General features: G+C 46.8%; 1 protein-coding gene across 1 annotated transcript in view; it reads right to left on the reverse strand.

The window, feature by feature from the left end:
- Positions 1 to 19,412, reverse strand: part of KATNIP (katanin interacting protein) — a 193,290-nt gene that overhangs the window by 171,825 nt on the left and 2,053 nt on the right. Inside the window, 1 exon segment of the mRNA XM_042972321.1 lies at positions 2,525 to 2,580. Within this exon segment, the coding sequence (XP_042828255.1) occupies positions 2,525 to 2,580 (56 nt within the window).

Here is a 19,412-nt window from a genome sequence, read left to right on the forward strand (position 1 = left end):
TGTGCTGACAGCTCAGAGCCCGGAGCCTGCTTCGGATTCTGTGTCTCCCTCTCTCTCTGCCCCTCCCCCACTCATTTCCCCCCCCCCCCTCTCTCTCAAAATAATAAACATTAAAGATTTCTTAAAAAATAAATAAAAAATTGTAATGGAGTCCGGGCCAAATAAAACACATCTCTGGGCTGACTTTGGCTGGCAAGTTCATTGCAAACAGCCTCCCCTCCTCCCCTCACCATGCTGGCCCATGACGGCGCGGAGAAGTTCCCGATCCCAACCCGGGGAGGAAACGGCACGTTCACCTGCCACGGTGTGAGCCGGCCCGTGTCACCTTACCACCGGAGGAACATGAAGAACCTCCCTGTCTGCTTGCTCCCACGAGCTTGTCTTTTCCTTGCCGTTCATGGTGACAGAGTCTGGTCTATACCCGGCATCCTGTGTAGGAAGGGCAGATTTCACAGGTGGCGTGGGAGGGATGCGGAAAGGGGAGGTAGGTGGAAAAAAGCACGTTATATCAAGATGAGCATCTGCCGGCTTTTGCCATTAGTTTCCTTCTCCTATTTTTCTAACCAAACAAAAGCCCTGTGAGGAGAACCAGCACCCTCTTTTTCAGAAAGGCCTGAAACCATTTTAAATCTCTCAGATATTGTGATAAATATCTCCACTCTCTTGGTTTGTTTGGGTTTTTTTTGTTTGTTTGTTTCTCATTCCAAGCTCTTCGCCAGGCGGGGTGATCTGAAATGCTCTGGGGCAACTGGCAGGATGGGAGTAGCCAAGAAAGCGGCAATTAGGAAGCCCTGTTGCCAAGGAGAAAGACTGAGGAGGAAAAGAATATCTCAACTAGTTACCCGCTGCCCTGCTTTGTGGATTCCCAGCAAATTTCTTAATGCAGATAAATGGGATGCTGTTACTCTGTGATCAAAAGCCTCGGTGAGGTCGAAACAATTCATGCCTGGCTTGGGAGCGGGGAGCGGGGGGCGGGGGGGTGCTGGTCACCGCCCCCCCCCCCCAGGTCACATCACCAAGGGGGGGACCAGGAGCCTGCGGGCCTGTGCTCACTCCTATTCCGGGCTCCTCTGCCTCCCCCCCCCCCCCCCCAGTCTCTGGAAAGACTTTGCAGGAGACGTGCACATCTGTTCCTGCTTCCAGAAAAATGTTCTTACCAGAAAGGAGTGATGGAATCCACCCCGGCTCAGTTTCTAGAACGTCCACTGGGGCTGACACTTAAATCTTTTTATTAGCACCAAAGTCCCTAAGTTATCTCTCAGCCCTCGTCCCAGGTAGGCTGCTTGAATGAGAAGAAAACCCACGGTGGCTGTTCTGGCTACAGTTGAGAAAGGAGACGAGAGCGGATGGGATGACAGCCATCGCAAAGGCCCTTTGCAGTCCAACCCCAACCTGCCTCCTCAGAGCTGGTTTGGGAGGCCAACACAGAGGACACAGTCATGGAAAGAGAAAGCCCAAGTGTTGTGGCCATTTCTGAGCCCCTGGACCCAGCTCAGCCTGGGAAATTCCTTTTCATTGTTGGAATTATGTCACTTTACAAGCAAGAGTGTTAACACCTAAGTGTTGATGAATTTCAGGATTGGTCGATACTTACGACGAGCCACACGACTGCATACCCATGTACCCCTACACTCGTCCGTGGCTGAAGACTCCAATTCAAACTCCCATGAGCTGGAAGATGTCATCAAAGGGCCCTGCAGTGACCTATGGGTCCTTGCTATCACTGTGTACTCCCAGGCTCAGCTACTCTTGCAACTTTCCCTATTCGTGTCTCTCTGACTTTGACTTTGACCATGCTGCACACCCCGAGACCAGGGCTGTGTCTCTCTCATCCCTGGTGCCGGGCACAGAGCAAGTGGGCTCGGTGTGGCAGGTTTCAAGAAGGGCCACGGTACCTGTAGATTTCTCACCCAGAGGTGAGACCTATTTCCCCACCCCGCGAATCTGGGCTGGCCTTGTGACCTGTTTTAAGGAAACAAAGTAGCGGTAGTGACACCAGCTGGGGGGGGGGGGGGGGGTCCAGCAGCGTCCACTCTTCATGTGCGTGGCCCTATGAACCTCCACATGAATAAAGCTGGCTGCCTTACTGGTGGACGAGAAAGCATTCAAAGAGAGCTGAAGCACACTACTGATGCTCACTCATCCCCAAGGCGACACGGCGGCTCACTGCAAAAGCCTAAGGGAGTCCAGCGGAAATCAGCAGACCTGCCCAGCTCCAATGGCCGACCCACAGAATCACCAACTGAATGCACAGTTCTTGTTCCACGTCCCTGAAACGTGGGTTTGGGATTGCTCAGTTACACAGACAAAGCTAACTGACACACTTCCTAAGAAATTGTCACTACAATGTAGCGACACTTTGGTTGAGAGCTCTAATTGCCAGCTAGCATTTGGTCCCGGATTCAAGCTGAAGACTCAGAGAGAAACAAGAAGGAAATCCAGGAAAACTTATTCACCAGCATGCTCCCTCAGGTGCCTTCAAACAGAGTCGCCTCCCACCCACCCTCACCAGTGACACATTTACCTCCTTTTTCTCCCTCGAGCAGGACCGGCTTCTGTCAGCCTTCCGCGGAATCTGACCTGTGGCAGTTCAAAAGCAGAATCAGAGATTAAGGCTCTTTTAAAACAGCTAGTTTATCACCGTGAAAGCTTTTTATTTGCAAACTGAATAGACGGGACCAATCATAATCAAATGATTTTAAGAAAATGTAGCCTATTATTATAGTGGGAAAATGGCATGCTCTTGAAATAGACCAACGGCAAGGAAATGGTAATTCACACGCTCACGTTATTTGACTGTAATGAACAAAGCCTCAGCTCTTTAATCTGGAACATTATCTGCACTCTGCAAGGGCCGACTGTAGATTTCCCAGTCGAATTACATTTTTATTAAATTGTTTGGAATTATATAAAATGCCTTCCACAAAAATGCCTTCCACTGTGCGCATACACATAACCTTTGATGAGTGCACACCAACGTGCTTCACCAAACCCCCAAACTCAACACCTAGGTGATGGTGCAGATGTGAATTAGCAGTAATCACCCGCATCTCCCATATAACAGGTAATTTCAGGGTGAATGTTGCTTTTCTTAGAAAATTGGAAGACTAACATTTGAGAGTGCGCATAAATTCAACAGCTCAACATCATTATGTTTAAAATGCTGTTCCAAATGCAGTTTTCACAACTTTTATGGACGTGTCCATTGTAAAAGGATTCCTTGATGGAAAATTAATGGATGGCCTTGGTTTTAAAACACAAAGTGGGAACCTCTGTGCTTTGGCAACGTGTCTTCCAAACTCTCCGGCCTCACTCTTGGGTGGCGATTTATGAGGAAATCACAACCACGTGTCCCGTGAGCCAAGAGCACGCCAAAGCAGGAGGAAGAAGGCTTAGGCAAGAAGTGGGGACCGAGTCTCAGAGGAAAGATGTTTGTGGGTCTACACAGGTGTGGGGGACCTCATAGCTGGTGATAAAGCACAAGTCAAGGGATGATGCTCTTTCCAAGAAAGTGAAAATGAGGGGGAAAGCAAAGGTCCACAGATGACCCTCTGACCATGGCCAAATTTTGGCACCAATATTATAAAAGGATCTAGAAAAGAGGCCGCTGGAGAGTTCATAGACACTGGGTTGTCTGCTCAGCTCACAGGGACACCCTAAACTGCTTCCTTCTCTCTCACTCTCCTTCCTGTCCTCAGCGGGGAGCTCCCTGGCAGCCATGACGTGGTACGGGACCCCAACCCCAGTATGGTGCACTGGGGATGGGCCCCTGACCCAACCACAGTCGATCAGAATGCCAGCCCCAGGAATTTGACATTGGTTTGGAAAGACAGAGAAGACAGAGGGCCAGAGCAGGGCTATTTCCACCTGTGAACTTTGATGCGGTCGGCACCCTCCTGCCTTGGGGGACAGACTGACACAGAACGCCAAGGCAGAAAGAACAGATCTGAAATTGACTGCATACCTGTCTTTGCGTTCCGCAGACACCCACTTAACGTGCCACTGACATGCGGGATGCCAACAGCGGGGGAAGGCCATATGTGTGTGCGGACAGCGGGTATATGACACCTCTCTGTACTTTCTACTCAATTTTGCTATCAATCTAAAATTGCTCTAAAAAAGCTTATTAATTAAAAAAAGAAAGAAAAGACCCAGAATCAGGGATCAGGTGATCTGGGTCGTTGGGCCAATTTTATCCCAACCTCCTGCCCCCTGATGCTCTGGAGCAGGAACTAGGGTGGACAGCACCCAGAAACCCTTGTCCACACCTGCCCTGGCTGTCAGTCAAGGGACTCGTCGTAGGCCTGAAGGCCAACGAGAGAGGATGACATGTCGGGTGGTAGGGCACGCGGGGCAGCACCAGGAGCCCGAAGGCTGGCCTGGAGCTCGAAGGGGACAGAGAGGGTTGGAGACCAGGGTGTTCTACAGAAGCAGTCCCGAGGCGAGTAGGATGCCAGTAGGAGCAAAAAGGGCCCAGAGTGAAGCTGGGGAGAAGGAAAGCAGAGCTAGCCCAGGGGCAAACAAGGCAGTCCCCAGAGCCTGGCTACAGCTCCTCCAATGCCGGTCAGACACATGCCAAGGGACCTGGTCCAGTGGACAGCTGACCAGTTTACGGGAGCTTGGATAAGTCACAGGATCCCACAGGATCTCTCTGGGCCATATTTTCTTCCTATTTTTTTTTTTTTAATTAAAAAGAATTTTTTTTAACGTTTATTTTTGAAAGAGACGGGGCATGAGTGGGGAAGGGGCAGAGAGAGAGGGAGACACAGAGCCCGACGCAGGGCTCAAACCTGAGAACCATGAGATCATGACCTGAGCCGAAGTCAGATGCTGAACCGACTGAGTCACCCAGGTGCCCCATTTTATTTTTAAATTTTAAATGAGAGTTAGGCTAAATCACCTCTGGGGTTGCTTTTCATCTCTAAAATTCTGTTACGCCAACAGAGAACAGTAAGAAAAGTCTTAAGGTGGGCCATAAAAACAAAACATTAATACAAAGAACACAAGAGCTTGACTACTGAATTTTGAAAGCAAATCTCTCTCCTGGAGTTCGTTAGAAGCTTCTTATTCATGGGGCGCCTGGGTGGCTCAGTTGCTTATAAGCAACCAACTCTTGATTTCGGCTCAGGTCAAGATCTCGCGGTTGTGGGATCGAGCTGCGCGTTGGGATCCGCCGTGAGCGTGGAGCCTGCGTGGGATTCTCTCTCTCTCCTTGTCTCTCTGCCTCTTCCCCACTCACGCTCATGCACTCTCTTTCTCTCAAAATAAATAAATAAACTTCAAAAGGAGCTTCTTGTTCATTAAATTGGGAAACAATTTGCTTACTTTCCAGTGAAGAAGATTCACTCTAATTGTACACGCTTGTTCCCTAACGCCTGTGTCCTCAGGCCACTGAGCCCCTCTCTCTCTGTTCCAGGAGGCTCAATGTGGAGACTGCTCCTTCTCACCAAGGACGGAAGAAATGAGATTACATTGCCCCTTGTCTACGGCACTTAGCTTCTCGGAGTATCTTCCTACTTATATCTCGTTTTATTCTCATGACAGTCAGGGAGGGAGGTGGAAGAAGGTGACATTAATATCAATAAATGCTGCTTGCAAAATTAAGGGGGTGTTCCCCTGCATTTTGCAAGGTGACCTGTCAGCTTCAGCCATGAGACGATAAATAAGGCGAAATGTAAATGATACACGTGTACGTCGCGTTACAAAACCGATGTGTGCCTGGGGAAAAGGGAAAAAAAAAAAAAGGGTGTGAATGCATATGATACTACGCTCCCACTTAGGACTTCAGAGAGATTTTATCCGCGCTTTGGATTTATTTTCAATGGTTCGAGGATTCTGACACTTTGGTTTTACTTTGCTCTGGAGGCAGATAATAACATTCATCGCTGCCATTTAGAAGGGAGGTGCATCTTGCTTGGATGCCAGCTTCTGAAGCCAGCAGGCGAGGGAAAACCAGCGTCAAAATTACCCTCAAAAAAGCCTTAAGCCTCCTGTGAAGTGCAGTCCACAGGACACAGCCTTTTACATCCACTGCTGTGGACTACTTAGGACGTGAGATGTACGGTGCGTGATAAAAATACATCTGCTTGATATCATTTGATGGTATTTCTAATTAAATTATTCATATTGTAATTACTCCATTTTTCCTTTAGGGTAGAAGAGTGGCAGCGGGGGAGGCTGAGGACCAGGCACCAAGTTCAAGAACGTGAATGCTCCACTGAACCGGACACCTACTATGTGCCAGGTTCAACGCACAGCCTTCATCCCCCTGCATCCTCAGAACCACTCCTGGAGGTCAGGGGTCAGTGAACTTGTCTTGTAAAAGGCCAGACGGTAAAGATTTTGGCGAGAGAACAGCTACAGACTATATGTACACAAATGGGCGCAACTGGGTTCCAATAAAACTTTATTCACAAATGCAGGCTGCAGGCCAGGTGTCACCCCGGTTGGTCACAGTTTGCTGACTCTTGCTTTAGATGGACAGCACCATGGGGCGCTTGGGTGGCTCAGTCAGTAGAGCATCCAACTTCAGCTCAGGTCATGATCTCACAGTTTGTGGGTTCGAGCCCTGCATCGGGCTCTGTGCTGACAGCTCAGTGCCTGGAGCCTGCTTTCAGTGTCTCTCTCTCTCTCTCTGTCTCTCTCTCTCTCTCTCTGCCCCTCCCCCACTCATGCTCTCTCACTCTCTCTAAAACAATAAATAAACATTAAAAAAAATAGAGGGACAGTACTACGCCCTTGGCACAAACCAAGGAAGAAATGAGACACAAACTTTGAGTGAGTGAGTGAGCTGCTTTTTCAAGGCCACACAGATGTATCTTGTAAGTGACAGGGCTCAGTGTGCTCCTAATCATGAGCGTCACTGACATTATCACAATCACAAGCATGTCAATCGCCGCCATTACCATGTGAGCTCACCTTAGTGAGGTTTACTATGTGCCCGGCACTGAGCTCAAGGCTAAGTACGGGAACCAACTCATGTGCTCCTCTCAGCTGCCCAAGAAATAGGCACTATTATTATCCCACTCGTCAGATGCGGTCACTGAGATCCAAAGAGGTTAGGAAGCTTGCCCAGTATCACGCAGCGAGTGACTAGAGAAGCCTCAACCTGGATCTGAGCAGTCTGGCTCCAGAGCCTACGCTCCTAACCACTGGGCCACACTGCTCCTCAGTCAGGGCTTTGAAGACAAATACAAGAACACCAGAACGTGCCGGGGAGGGAGTCTGATTTAAGGAATTCTTTCTGCGATGCAGCTTTTGAGTGTACTTTGCACTCCTAGAGCAATTCATAAGGGGGTTAGATAAAAATGATTCCCCAATTATCCAAGGAGATGGTGTTGCCGGCCAGCCAGGGTAAATGCCATAAAGTGGCCAAAATGGTAAGGCTTGGCATTAGACACTCACTCCCATCTACTCAGGTGAAATGCTCAGCCTTGGCAGAAAGAGTTGGGCTTTGGAGAACAAATTCAGTGGAAAGAGGGGCCATGCAGGGACCTCCCCAGTGCAAAGGAGCTTCGAACAAAGAACTTGTTTCTCTCCACTGGGGTATGGTGCCGCCATTAGGTTACTCAAATGAGCTGATTGCTTCTGTTGTCCAAATACGAGGGCTTATGTTGCTCTCATTTTATGTATCTCTGGAACTTAATTTAAATGACAAATATCTCACTGAAATACCACTTACTCTCACCAATCCGACTGGCAAAAATCAGAGGCTTGACAAGACAGCGTTGGCGAGAGCTAGGAAGCTGGTGGTTTTGAGCATTGCCGGGGGAAGTACAAAATGACAGACTCCCTTTGGAAAGGTGTTTTGACAATATCCTCAAAAGGACGAATGCATTTTTCCTTTGGGGCTAGCAATATCGCTTCCAGGAATCTACTGTAAAGAATCACCTCCGCGAATGGGAAACAAATGCACAAGGGTATTCACTGTATCACAATTTGCAATAACAACTGTTGGAAATGATGGGTGAGTCCGTCAGTAGGGACTGGCTGAATAGGGTGAATCCACAAATGAAATGGAATGCTGGAAGAAAGAATGGGCAAGCTGCTTATATATAAGACAGTCATATGTCAAGTGAAAAAAAATCAATAGGCAGAAAGTATATGTAGGATGCAATCTTTTCTCTAAGAGGAAAAGAAGACTACATGGGTTCTGTTTGTAAAGAGAACCACCCAGAGGTACATGCACAAATGCAACAGCTCACTGTCACTTTTTTCTGATGTTTATATATTTATTTTGAGGGAGAGAAAGCATGGAAGGGGCAGAGAGAGAGGGAGAGCGAGAGAATCCCAAGCTGGCTCTGTACGGTCAGTGCAACACCCAATGCGGGCTGGAACTCATGAACCGTGAGATGATGTACAAGCCTAAATCAAGAGTCGGATGCTTAACCGACTGAACAATCCAGGGTGCCTCACTGTTACTTTTTATATTGTTTTGATTTTTGAATGGTTTGGACCCATTTTCTATCGAGAAAATTAAAAGAAACTTAAAATATTAAATGTCCAAAAGCCAGATTCAAATTAAAAACAAAACAAAACAAAACATTGGGAAACGCTGTAGAATGTTCCCATGAGAGAACCTAAGAGGGTGGTCTACGGGGGGAGAGGGGAGTAGCCTCTGTGAACTTCAGCACCCCGAAGCTTTGCCGGAAAGACAACGCGATATTTGAGGAAAAAGAAAAAAGCAAGAACAAGGAAAGGAAAATCGAGACCTGTCCGGATGGGTTGCCTGGGAATCGTGGTTTCCTGGTGCTTACAGAGCATCTACACGTGTTCCCCCCCCCCACCCCCCACAACTCCATGTTCTTCCCCAGGTGAGAGCTCTTAAGATTCCCTATCATGCACAACAAAGCCACGTGGCTCAGAGAAGCAAAGTAACTTGCCCAAGGTCACAGAGCAAGGAAGGGGAAGAACCTGGTTAACAACCAGTCATTCTGGCTGCTAATCCAGTGTTCAGTACACCCTGGTGCCTGCCGGCACCCCCTCGTCAAGCCCAGGAATGGGAGCAGCCCGCCCCCACGTGCCTTCAGCCCCATGCCAGCTTCCTGGACCTTGATCGTGACTTCCACCTACAGCCTTGGTTTTCAAAGATACCTGTGGCAGAGTAAGGAGGCAGGGAGGCGGACCCAGAAGGCTGCCCAGCCTCAAGGGCAATCACTGTTTGGCTCCTGCCGCCTGTTTCCATGCAGGAATGCGGGCCCCGGTCTTGTTGGATCAGATTTTTCCAGAAGTCCAGTCTTAGAAGACAGCTTCTAATTTTTAAATATTGACAATTACAAAAAAAAAAAATGTAAAGCTCTGTACAGATGCAACAAAACAGGCTTCTAGTTTCTAACCTAATAGGTAACTAGGCAGAAGACTAGAAAATTTTCCATTATTTACCTCGATGCCGCGGAACCATGGCGGGGGGGAGGGGGGCGAGGGGGAGAGCTCTTAAAGGAAATTTCATCATAGCAACAGAAATCTGTTAGACAAAAAGCGTGACTGTTTGGAAGACAGGTAAACGTGGGCTCTGCGACACACTTTCAAATTCTTTCAAATTCCCCATGTGCTGCCTCCAGGCTGGTTCTGGGACTTGAAGTTACATTCTGTCTCCTGAAAGCCGGAAACAATATCCCTGTCACTCTTCCTTTGCATTTTCTGTGTAACTCAAATTCCCGGGACCCAGTTTACTGCCAAATTACCTGAGATAAACAAGTCATGCTAAGATCCTCTTTTCCTCTCCAAACCCAAACAGCAGCTGGCAGCTAGAAATGGTTATTTATAACCTGCACACTGTTATGCACATTTTCTTGTGCACTTCTAAAAATGCTTAGCCGTGCATTCTTTGGCTGCCTTCATAATTAGATGAGAGCTTGGGGACAATGCCGTGCGGTAGCAGAGAAGGTAGGCTCTGGGTCAGCCTGTCTGGCTCAGCTTCTCATTACCTGTTTGGAAACCCCGATACCGTAATTCCACTTCGGTCTATTGTCAGTGTTAAGACAGTACAGATGAAACGATTAGAGCAGTGCCCTGCACACAGTAGGTTGATGGGGTTTGGAGTGGGGGTGGGGATCCGGAGCTGATGGCCAAGAAAGAATTCTTGAGATGTCTTTGGGGCAAAAAGCAGATTTATTAAAGCACGGGGACAGGGCCCATGGACAGAAAGAGCTGCACTGGGGGTGTGAGGAGTACTATTATATACTATGGAGTTGGAGGAGGTAGAGTCAAGAGGAAGTTTCTTAAAAGGGATTTTCCATATGCTAAAGCCTCACAGATCACTGGAGGCCTAGCTATTGTCAAGCTAAGGTTGTTTTTCCCTCTAGCAAAGCATTGAGACAGTAGGGAGTTCCTGGAGAAGGTTTTACTCTGCCTGCCCTCAAGTGTTTGTCACCTGCCTGCAGGTTATAAGGAAATTTAATTTTACCTGCCATTTCCTTCTTGCCTTTGTTCCCCACATCACTATGGAGGGGAGGGTGATGTTGGGGCTCCAGGAAACAAGCCTGTAGGTTTCTGGAGATTAGGCTATTGATAAGATTGCCTTTTTCTTGTAATTTACCAAGGTATTTGTAAACGGATGGAGACTCGTGTCCTGCAGGACTGCGATCTCTATCAGTTAACCATTTGTGTTCCATCCTTTCCTTTGTTCTTGGGCAGCCAGGAGTCCACGAGGAATATACGTATCCCACCTGGGGGGGGGGGGGGGATGGGAGGTATGCTAGCTCGTGCTTGGCCTTCGGCTTGCCTTACGCTCCCTCATCAGAAGAGACATCAGTAGACATCCCTGGAGTCTGTGAATGAATGAACGAATGAATGACCCAATTTTTTGAATGGATAAATGCTGGGAGGACAAGAGGTAAGAGTACGAGAAGCTGTAAAGACTTCATCTTCTCTCACAATGTATTTTCCTGATCCTTCCCCCCCCTGCTTTTTCTCAGATGGTGAAATGAAATATGACAAAGTGGGTTTAATACACCACTGGAGATAATTGGAAAATATTGATTTTTTTTCATTTGAAACGGTAAAGATAAGAAAGTGCCCCACTTCTGTAATCTAATCAGTGGCTTATGTGACAACATGCTTCCCAGGCTAAAATGTACTTTGGTCGACCTCTGTATCCATCACACAAGTTCCCAAACGCATTCCAACTACACCTGCCAGCCCAGCCCCATCCTTCCATCCCAGCTCCTGGCTGAATACAAGTGGGGACACGGCGTTTGTGAATCTATGTGAGCATGTGTGTACACATACAAATTAAAGTGTCTTCTCAGTATTTGTGTTCCACACCCCCCACCCCAATGATCTGCAAAACAGCCCTGGAAAACGTAAGAAATAATGCATGAGATTCCCCCAGAATCCTAAAGAAAAAGATACATTCCTGCCTCTGACAGCTAATTTTTACTGAGAACCTATTAAGTACTGGGTACCATTTTAAGAGCTTTATTTATGTTTATTTATTTTTGAGAGAGAGAGAGAGAGTGGGGAAGGGGCAGAGAGAGGGGGACAGAGGATCTGAAATGGGCTCTGTGCAGCAGAAAGCTGCATGCAGGGCTCAAACTCACCAACCATGAGATCATGACCTGAGCTGAAGTTGGATGCTTAACTGACTGAGCCATCCAGGGGCTCTGTTAAGGGCTTTATTTTTTAATTTACTTTTTAAAGTAAACTTTTAAAAGTCTTTTTTAATTTTTTTTATTTTAGAGAAAGAGTGAGAGAGAGAGTGCAGGGGTGGGGGAGAGGGACAGAGGGAGGAGGGGAGGGAGAGAGAGAGAGAGAGAGAGAGGGAGAGAGAGAGAGAGAGAGAGAGAGAGAGAGAGAGAGAGAGAGAGAATCTCAAGCAGGCTTCACACTCAGTGCAGAGCCCAAGGTGGGGCTCGATGCCAGGACCGTGGGATCATGACCTGGGCCAAAATCAAAAGAGTCAGATGCTCAACTGACTGAGCCACCCAGGCGCCCCTTAAGGGCTTTAAATAGATGAATTCATACGATTCTCACGGCAGCCTTATGACGTAGTCCTCCTATTAATCTCTATTTTATAATTTGAGAGTCCAGGCACTGAGAGATGAAGTAACTAATCTCCCAAGGTCATGTGGCCTCAGGACCAGAACCCCCTTGGTCGGTCTCCGCACTCTGCTCCTCCCTCTCCTCTCCAAGATGAGGAAGGCTCACAGAGTGAGCACCTCTAACTTGAACAGGGAGAGCAGGAGAGCGAGTCCAATCCTCTGCCCTGGTTTTTTCAGAGTTGCCTTCTGCAGGCTTAAAATAAAATCTCCACCTCAAATCATGCAAGAGGCAGGACTTCCCACCACAAAGGCTCATCAGGAGGGAGGCTTTGCAATGGCGGCCGGGCGGGTACAGAGCCAGGCTGGTTCTCCCGCAAGTGGCCACCTTAACTCCCCAGGCCTCGGCCTCCACATCTGATAAATGACAGCAATCAGACCAGATCGGAAGTTACTCAACTGGCTGAATCCAGGCCACAGACATTTGTTTGGTCTCCATAATGTTTAAAAAAAAATTTTTTTTTGCAGCCAACAGCTTGGGAGATTTCACATTTTAAAATCCTGAGTTCTGGGGGAAAAAAAAAAGAAATACTGAGTTCTGGATTGGTTTTGAAAACCTAGAAGATCTGGCAACACCAGGCTTGCCTTCCTGCCTGGCAACAGTTGTCAGGAGCCGGCAGATGGCTGGTATCCTCTGGTTCCTGGCCCCCTAGCTCTCTGTCTCGCTGCCACTTTGGTCTGACAGGCTTCTCCCTACAGTAAAGATGAAAGTGAAGGTCTGTGTGTCCACACCTCTAGCAAAAGTGAGAATCATTACCATCATCATCCTAATTGCAGCTAACACATTTATACTTATCGTATGCCAGGTCCTGATCTAAGGGCTTTGCATCCATGAACGCATTTAATTTTCACAATAACCCCAGGAGATGGAACAATTATTATCTCTTTTCTACAGATGATGGAGGTATGGAAGAAGCTACATGCTTCAAGGAATTAGTAGACGATCGAGTCCTTTATGACATTGAGGAATAGTCCCAGGTATGCAAAGTGTACGTAGGTGTTGAAAGAATCTGACATCAAGCAGCATAATGAAATAAACCCCAGTCACTGTGGTCATTTACATTACCTGCCTGGACCCTGCAGGCTTCTAAACCTGTATTCCTGCACGGGATCCTCAGAGTTTGGAAATCTATCAGATTCCCTGGACTAGATCTGTTAAGTCCCTCCTGGATCTAACTGTCTGTGATTTTAGGTAGGTTCATAAAAACATAAAAAGGTACATAAATAGTTTGGGGTTCTTGAGAGAGTGTGTGCGTGCGTGCATACACACACACACACACACACACACACACACACACATATCGCATTGCAAGGTCACTCAGAGTTTATAAGAGTGTGGTGGTCCCTGCAGGGCTTCTGTGGTTGGTGACCAGTCATCTGTGATGCCCCACCTTCCTGCCTGGTGCTGCATTTGCCTATAACCCTCCAATGACATGTTAAGTCTCCAGAGAATCCATCAGCTACGGGGGGTCAAGGCAGCATCAGAGTTAGAAATGAGGCAGGAGAGGGGCGCCTGGGTGGCTCAGTCGGTTAAGCGTCCGACTTCAGCTCAGGTCACGATCTCACGGTCCGTGAGTTCGAGCCCTGCGTTGGGCTCTGGGCTGATGGCTCAGAGCCTGGAACCTGCTTCTGATTCTGTGTCTCCCTCTCTCTCTGCCCCTCCCCTGTTCATGCTCTGTCTCTCTCTGTCTCAAAAATAAATAAACGTTTAAAAAAAAAAATTAAAAAAAAAAAAAAAGAAATGAGGCAGGAGATAGGGGTGATGGTGACTCACTGGGGCAGAAAATGGGGGAAGGATAAGAATGCTAGCTGAAAAATAGAGGGAGTACAGACTAACAGAGGCCGGGGTACAGTAAAGGTAGCCAGGTCAAGACATATTATTAGGACTGGGTTGAACTACTCCAAAGGTTTCTGGGAGAAAGAGGAAGATTGAGCTGCAAGGACTTTTTCCCTGCCTGCTTTATGGAGACCAGCTACCCATTCTCTAAGGGACAAATCAGTTCATCTCTTCCCTGATTATGATGTCAGCCCAGCAAACACTCATGTACATCTCCCTGTGCCACTCCTTGGGCCAAGTGTTGGGTGTATAAAGGAACAGGAGTGGGTCTCTATCCCCAAAGAGGAGAAAAGGCTCGGAGCCCAACACCTGTAATATAGCATGGGACATGAGGGCTATGGGATCCCGTCACGTGGGAGGATTAATTCAGCAGATGTTGGTCACCATCATCTACAGTGTGGAGGTGACTTGAAAGAAGGAGACAGCTGGCAGGGAACACAGCAAGGGGAAGGCAGGGAGGTGGAAAAGAATATAGCGTATGCAAGAAACAGCCATCTTTCCGAGGTGGCTTGGGCAGGGGTTAATTTTCAGGTGCCCATAGGCTCAGGCGACTATTCTCAATGCAAGAAAAGAGCACTTGATGACAGGTGCCACCAGCCAGAAGAGGTCAAACTGTCATCCCATGTCCAAGACCAAGGGGTGACCAATGTTCAGTGCTGGGGACCAGGGCTGTGTGGGAATGCAGGCCCAGCAGGGCCAAAGCACCCTTCTATCAAGAGACTAAATAGCCCCGGTTTTTATGGGAAATCACTATTTTTAAATATGGGAAAACACATCAACGGACCCAGTTCAGCCCAGTATAATACCTCTGGGCAGGAGGGTGGGTGGGTAGGTGGGTATCTAAATATGAGGCTGGAGACCAGCAGACCAACCAAGGGACAGGGGAAGGGAAAGACACTGTTTCCCCAGGGAAATTCTCTGATTTAAGGTGCTGTGTCTGATTTAAAGCTACAAGGGTCAAGCCATTCAAATCCCACGGGGCATCAGCAGTCAGTCCAGTGCTATTGAGGGCAACTGATACTTCCTTACTCTTATATAAAGTGATCTGTAAACAGCACCAAGCTCCAGCTTCCAAGCAACCATACTGCTCCTTGTAAGCCCTCTCTTATGTGTAAACAGAGGAGCAGCCACAAAGTCAGATCCTGAGGGAGCCAAGAGCAAGGGTCAAGGGCAGTGCCTTTTTTTTTTTTTTTATTTGCTTTTAAGAGAGAGAGAGAGAGAGAGAGAGCATGGGCAGGGGAGGGACAGAGAAAGAGAAGGAGACAAAGAATCTAAAGCAGGCTCCAGGCTCTGAACTGTCAACATAGAGTCCGATGTGGGGTTCGAACCCATGAACCATGAGATCGTGACCTGGGCAGAAGTCGGCCACTTAACCGACCGAGCCACCCAGGCGTCCCCAGGGCAGTGCCTTTTAAACTGTTTGTTCTTCCACCAGCCTAAGAGGGAGCCTCGCCCCCAGACTCACCCCCTAGGTGAGACGACCTGGCGACACCCTGGCAGGGACAAGTTTGAAACAGGTCTTTGATGACATACTCTAGACATACATTAATTCTAGAGTGTGTGCTTTATTTGGCGGAGTCCTGGTTCTGCTACCCGCTGGCCACGTGGGTGTAAATGGGCCCAATTACAGTGAGTAGCATATGGAGCTGTCTCAAGCATCAAATCGAATGGATCCCCCATGGAAGGAGTCAGCAAACCTTCCCAGTGAAGGACCAGATAGTAAATACTTCTGGCTTTGTGGGCCATACGGTCTCTGTCACAACAAATCAACTTTGCCAATGAAGCATGGAAACAGCCACAGACCGTGTGCATTTATATGCAGAGGGGGCTTAGCTATGTTCCAATAAAACTTTATTTACAAAAGCAGGCAGTGAGGCAGATTCCTTTGAGAAAGGGGAAGACCTTCACGAATGTCATCTTCCAGGAACTCCCAGGTTGGATTCTAGTTATCTGTTTATGACTGGCTTTCTCACCAGACCATGAAGTTCTTTTTTTTTTTTTTTTTTTTTTTAGTTTATTTATTTATTTTGAGAGAGACAGAGACAGAGTGAGTGGGGGAGGGGCAGAGAGAGGGAGAAAGGATCCCAAGCAGGCTCTGCACCATCAGCCCAGAGCCCTACGAGGGGCTCGAACTCACGAGCTGTTGAGATCATGCCCTGAGCTGAAACCAAGAGTTGGACGCTCACCCGACCGAGCCACCCAGGCGTCCCCAGACTATGAAGTTCTTAAGGGCAGGGAATATATCTCCCCCTTTTTTTTCAGATTGAAACTAAGTGAACAAGCATATACAGCACAGTATGCCCCACAGGAATAATTCATAAGGATTCCAACATTGCCCAAGTTAATATGAGAGTAGAATTGTTGCTTCAGATGCCTATGGGGCCCAGGCAGGGAACGCAGGCAATGGAGTTCAGGTAGGTGGCCAGTCAGGTAGGTGCTGTGACAAATTGGAAAGGGCACCTCCCTTCTAAAAGGGTGGTCTCCGTTAGCTCTAGCTGTGAGGAGATTGTTGCCTACAGAATTCTGATCCGGTGCTGATAGACTTCATTGATTTTTAAAGAAAATCCCACAATCAGATGTTTATGAGAAATCTCCCAATCTTCCAATGTTGACAACTCATTCAAAAATTGAAAAAGCAAAACATTAGGGGCCAAGTAAACAGGATTGTGGGCTCATTCGTTCGGAGGCCCCCGGTGTGTAACCTCTGACGTAAAGAATTCGTTTTCAAATTTGCTACATCTTTCTTTTTTTTTTTTAAGGTGAAAAATGCTGGAACTAATATGTTGAAAAAAAGAACTTTACAGGAAGTTTTAAGAGTAATACAATGAACTCCCCTCTACCCTTCACCTGGATCCAGTCTCAATCATCTTGAGATCTCTGGATTCCGGTGCGCAGAAAGCACTGGAATGTGGAGTTACTAAATGAATGCCCTGAGGAAGAATAAGCAAACCGTGCTGTGCCAAGTTCCTGTACGTTAAAATCACAGCTGGAGATGAATACTGGGAAATAGGGAGAGGGGAGAAATGCACCCGACTCAAGGATGGGTGCAAAGAAGGAACGAAGACAGAACAGACCAAGAGATTACATGGACCACATGTTTATTTTGCCCGCTGAATGCTTGCTTTATTTTATTTCATATCGGTTTTTGGCTCGGCTTATTTTACGTAGCAAGAGAAACAGACAAATCACCAGGAGCCCAGGTGAATACCACACCAGAATGAAACAGACCAGACACGTGGATAGCATACTTCCAACAAAACCTTACTAGTTCGCTCGTCGCCCGTTTTGCAGTTTGGGCTTATTTAGACAAGCTAGGCTAAATTTCATCTTGGCGTTATTAATTCTATGAGAAAGTGTACTACGCAAATGAACAGTATAAGCAGGGGAAATGTTGAATATTTGCTCTAGGGAGAGCAAAAGCAAATGAACAGCTTTAAAATCCTTTCTAATTATGTTGATGTGCTGAACTTTTGTCTAATTATTATGTTCCTTGAAAACTGAGTAGAAATTTTTTTTTTTTTCCTAAACCATATTTTAAAAGCGCTGGGGGGAAATGTGACTTTAACATAAAGATGAACACTTCAGGGGCAAAAGACTGGGGGCGCCTGGGTGGCTCTGTCTGTTGAGTGTTGGATTTCGGCTCAGATCATGATCTCACAGTTCGTGAGTTCCAGCCCCACATTGGGCTCTGTGCTGACAGCTCAGAGCCTGGAGCCTGCTTCAGATTCTATGTCTCCCTCTCTCTCTGCCCGCCCCCCCCCACCCCCCCGACCCCCGCTCACGCTCTGTCTCTCTCTGTCTCTTGAAAATAAATAAACATCAAAAAAATTAATATATATCCGGGGCAGAAGACTCACACGTTGCCAGTTTACTTTCAGGTAAATACAAAATGTAGCACGTCAGCTTTTCTTTTAAATAAACAGTGAGCTAATTACAAAGATTATTATTTGCTAGAGAGCTTCATCAGATTCCTTCCTCCCTCTTCCACCAGCTGAAGTCTGCCCATTTGCAGCTAACGACAGCATTAGCTACCACGAGGAGCACTTTTTATATGCCAGACTTGGTGTTAAGTGCATTCATGCATAGTCTTGTTCAATTCACCATTGGGCTAGCAAACAAAACAAAGTAAGCCTTCTCATCAGCTTGACTTTATTGACAGGAAAACTGAAGCTCAGAGGGGTAAGAATCCACATCGAGATATGAATCCACAGATACACGGCCCCCGAAATATACCAGTATTACATTATGATGTACTGCAGAGCCAGATAAAACCTGCCCAAAGTCAAAACCAATGCGTCAGGAAAAATGTTGTGAAAAACCATGGTGATTTGGACATGCAGAATTAACCAAACTACAATCCAGTTTGGGGGTACTTGGTAGATACTTAAGCTTTTGTAAGTTTAGGAAGTAAACATCCTTTTGATAAGGCCTGCCTAGTTGGCTAGAATCACAATTCATCACGGTATGCTTCACTTTATCCAACAGGTATGTGCGTACAAAATTGTTGTGTAAATCTAAGTGTTATTAGTAATGGAAAAAGGGATCCTTTGAATGCTAAATCTTTTTTTTTTTTTAACGTTTATTTATTTTTGAGACAGAGCATGAACGGGGGAGGGTCAGAGAGAGGGAGACACAGAATCTGAAACAGGCTCCAGGCTCTGAGCAGTCAGCACAGAGCCCGGACGCGGGGCTCGAACTCACAGACCGCGAGATCATGACCTGAGCTGAAGTCGGCCACTTAACCGACTGAGCCACCCAGGCACCCCTTTTGAATGCTAAATCTAATCTTAGGGCAAATGCTTTCTTAAAAGAGAACAAGCTTTTCTTGTTTGTGACCAGTCTGAAAATTAACAGGTTCCTCTATTAGGCCACGGTAACGTTCTAGGAGTGCTGACATGGTAACAGAGCGACAACGTAGACTTCTTGAAAATGGCCTACAGCAATAGTTCTCAAACTATCTTCCACAGACCCTAGGAGGAAGAGAGATCCACAAAGACAAAACTATTCTCACCATAATTCTAAAACTTTTTTTTATTTACATCAGTCAATATTTGCACTGATGATGTGAAAGCAGCGGTAGGTAAAACTGCTTGTGGCCTGAATCTCTACAAGGCAGCAGCACCAAACTGTGTTATTAGTCATTATATTCTTTACTACCACATACTCATGATAAAACAAAACAAAAGAAAAATCATTTTCACCTAAGAATATCCTTATAAAATAGTAGAAATTAATATTATTAAATTTCATTCCTTGAGTACACAACTTTTTAATACTGTGTGTGACAAAATGGGAAGTACACATCGAGCACTTCTGCTATGTGCCAAAGTACAACAGTTGATCCCAGAAAACACTCATGTGCTTGTTTGAGTTACCAGCTGAACTAGCCACGTATGATACTGAATGCCATTTGCACTTAAATGAACAACAAACTATCATTATTCAAACTTTTCTCAAATATATAAAAAAAAATGAGTCTGTCCCAAATACCCAACTGACAGTGTTTGTTGCCCAAACGAAAACTTGTTTCTTACTAC

Source organism: Panthera tigris, chromosome E3 (assembly GCF_018350195.1).
Source record: "Panthera tigris isolate Pti1 chromosome E3, P.tigris_Pti1_mat1.1, whole genome shotgun sequence".
Lineage (NCBI taxonomy): Eukaryota > Metazoa > Chordata > Mammalia > Carnivora > Felidae > Panthera > Panthera tigris.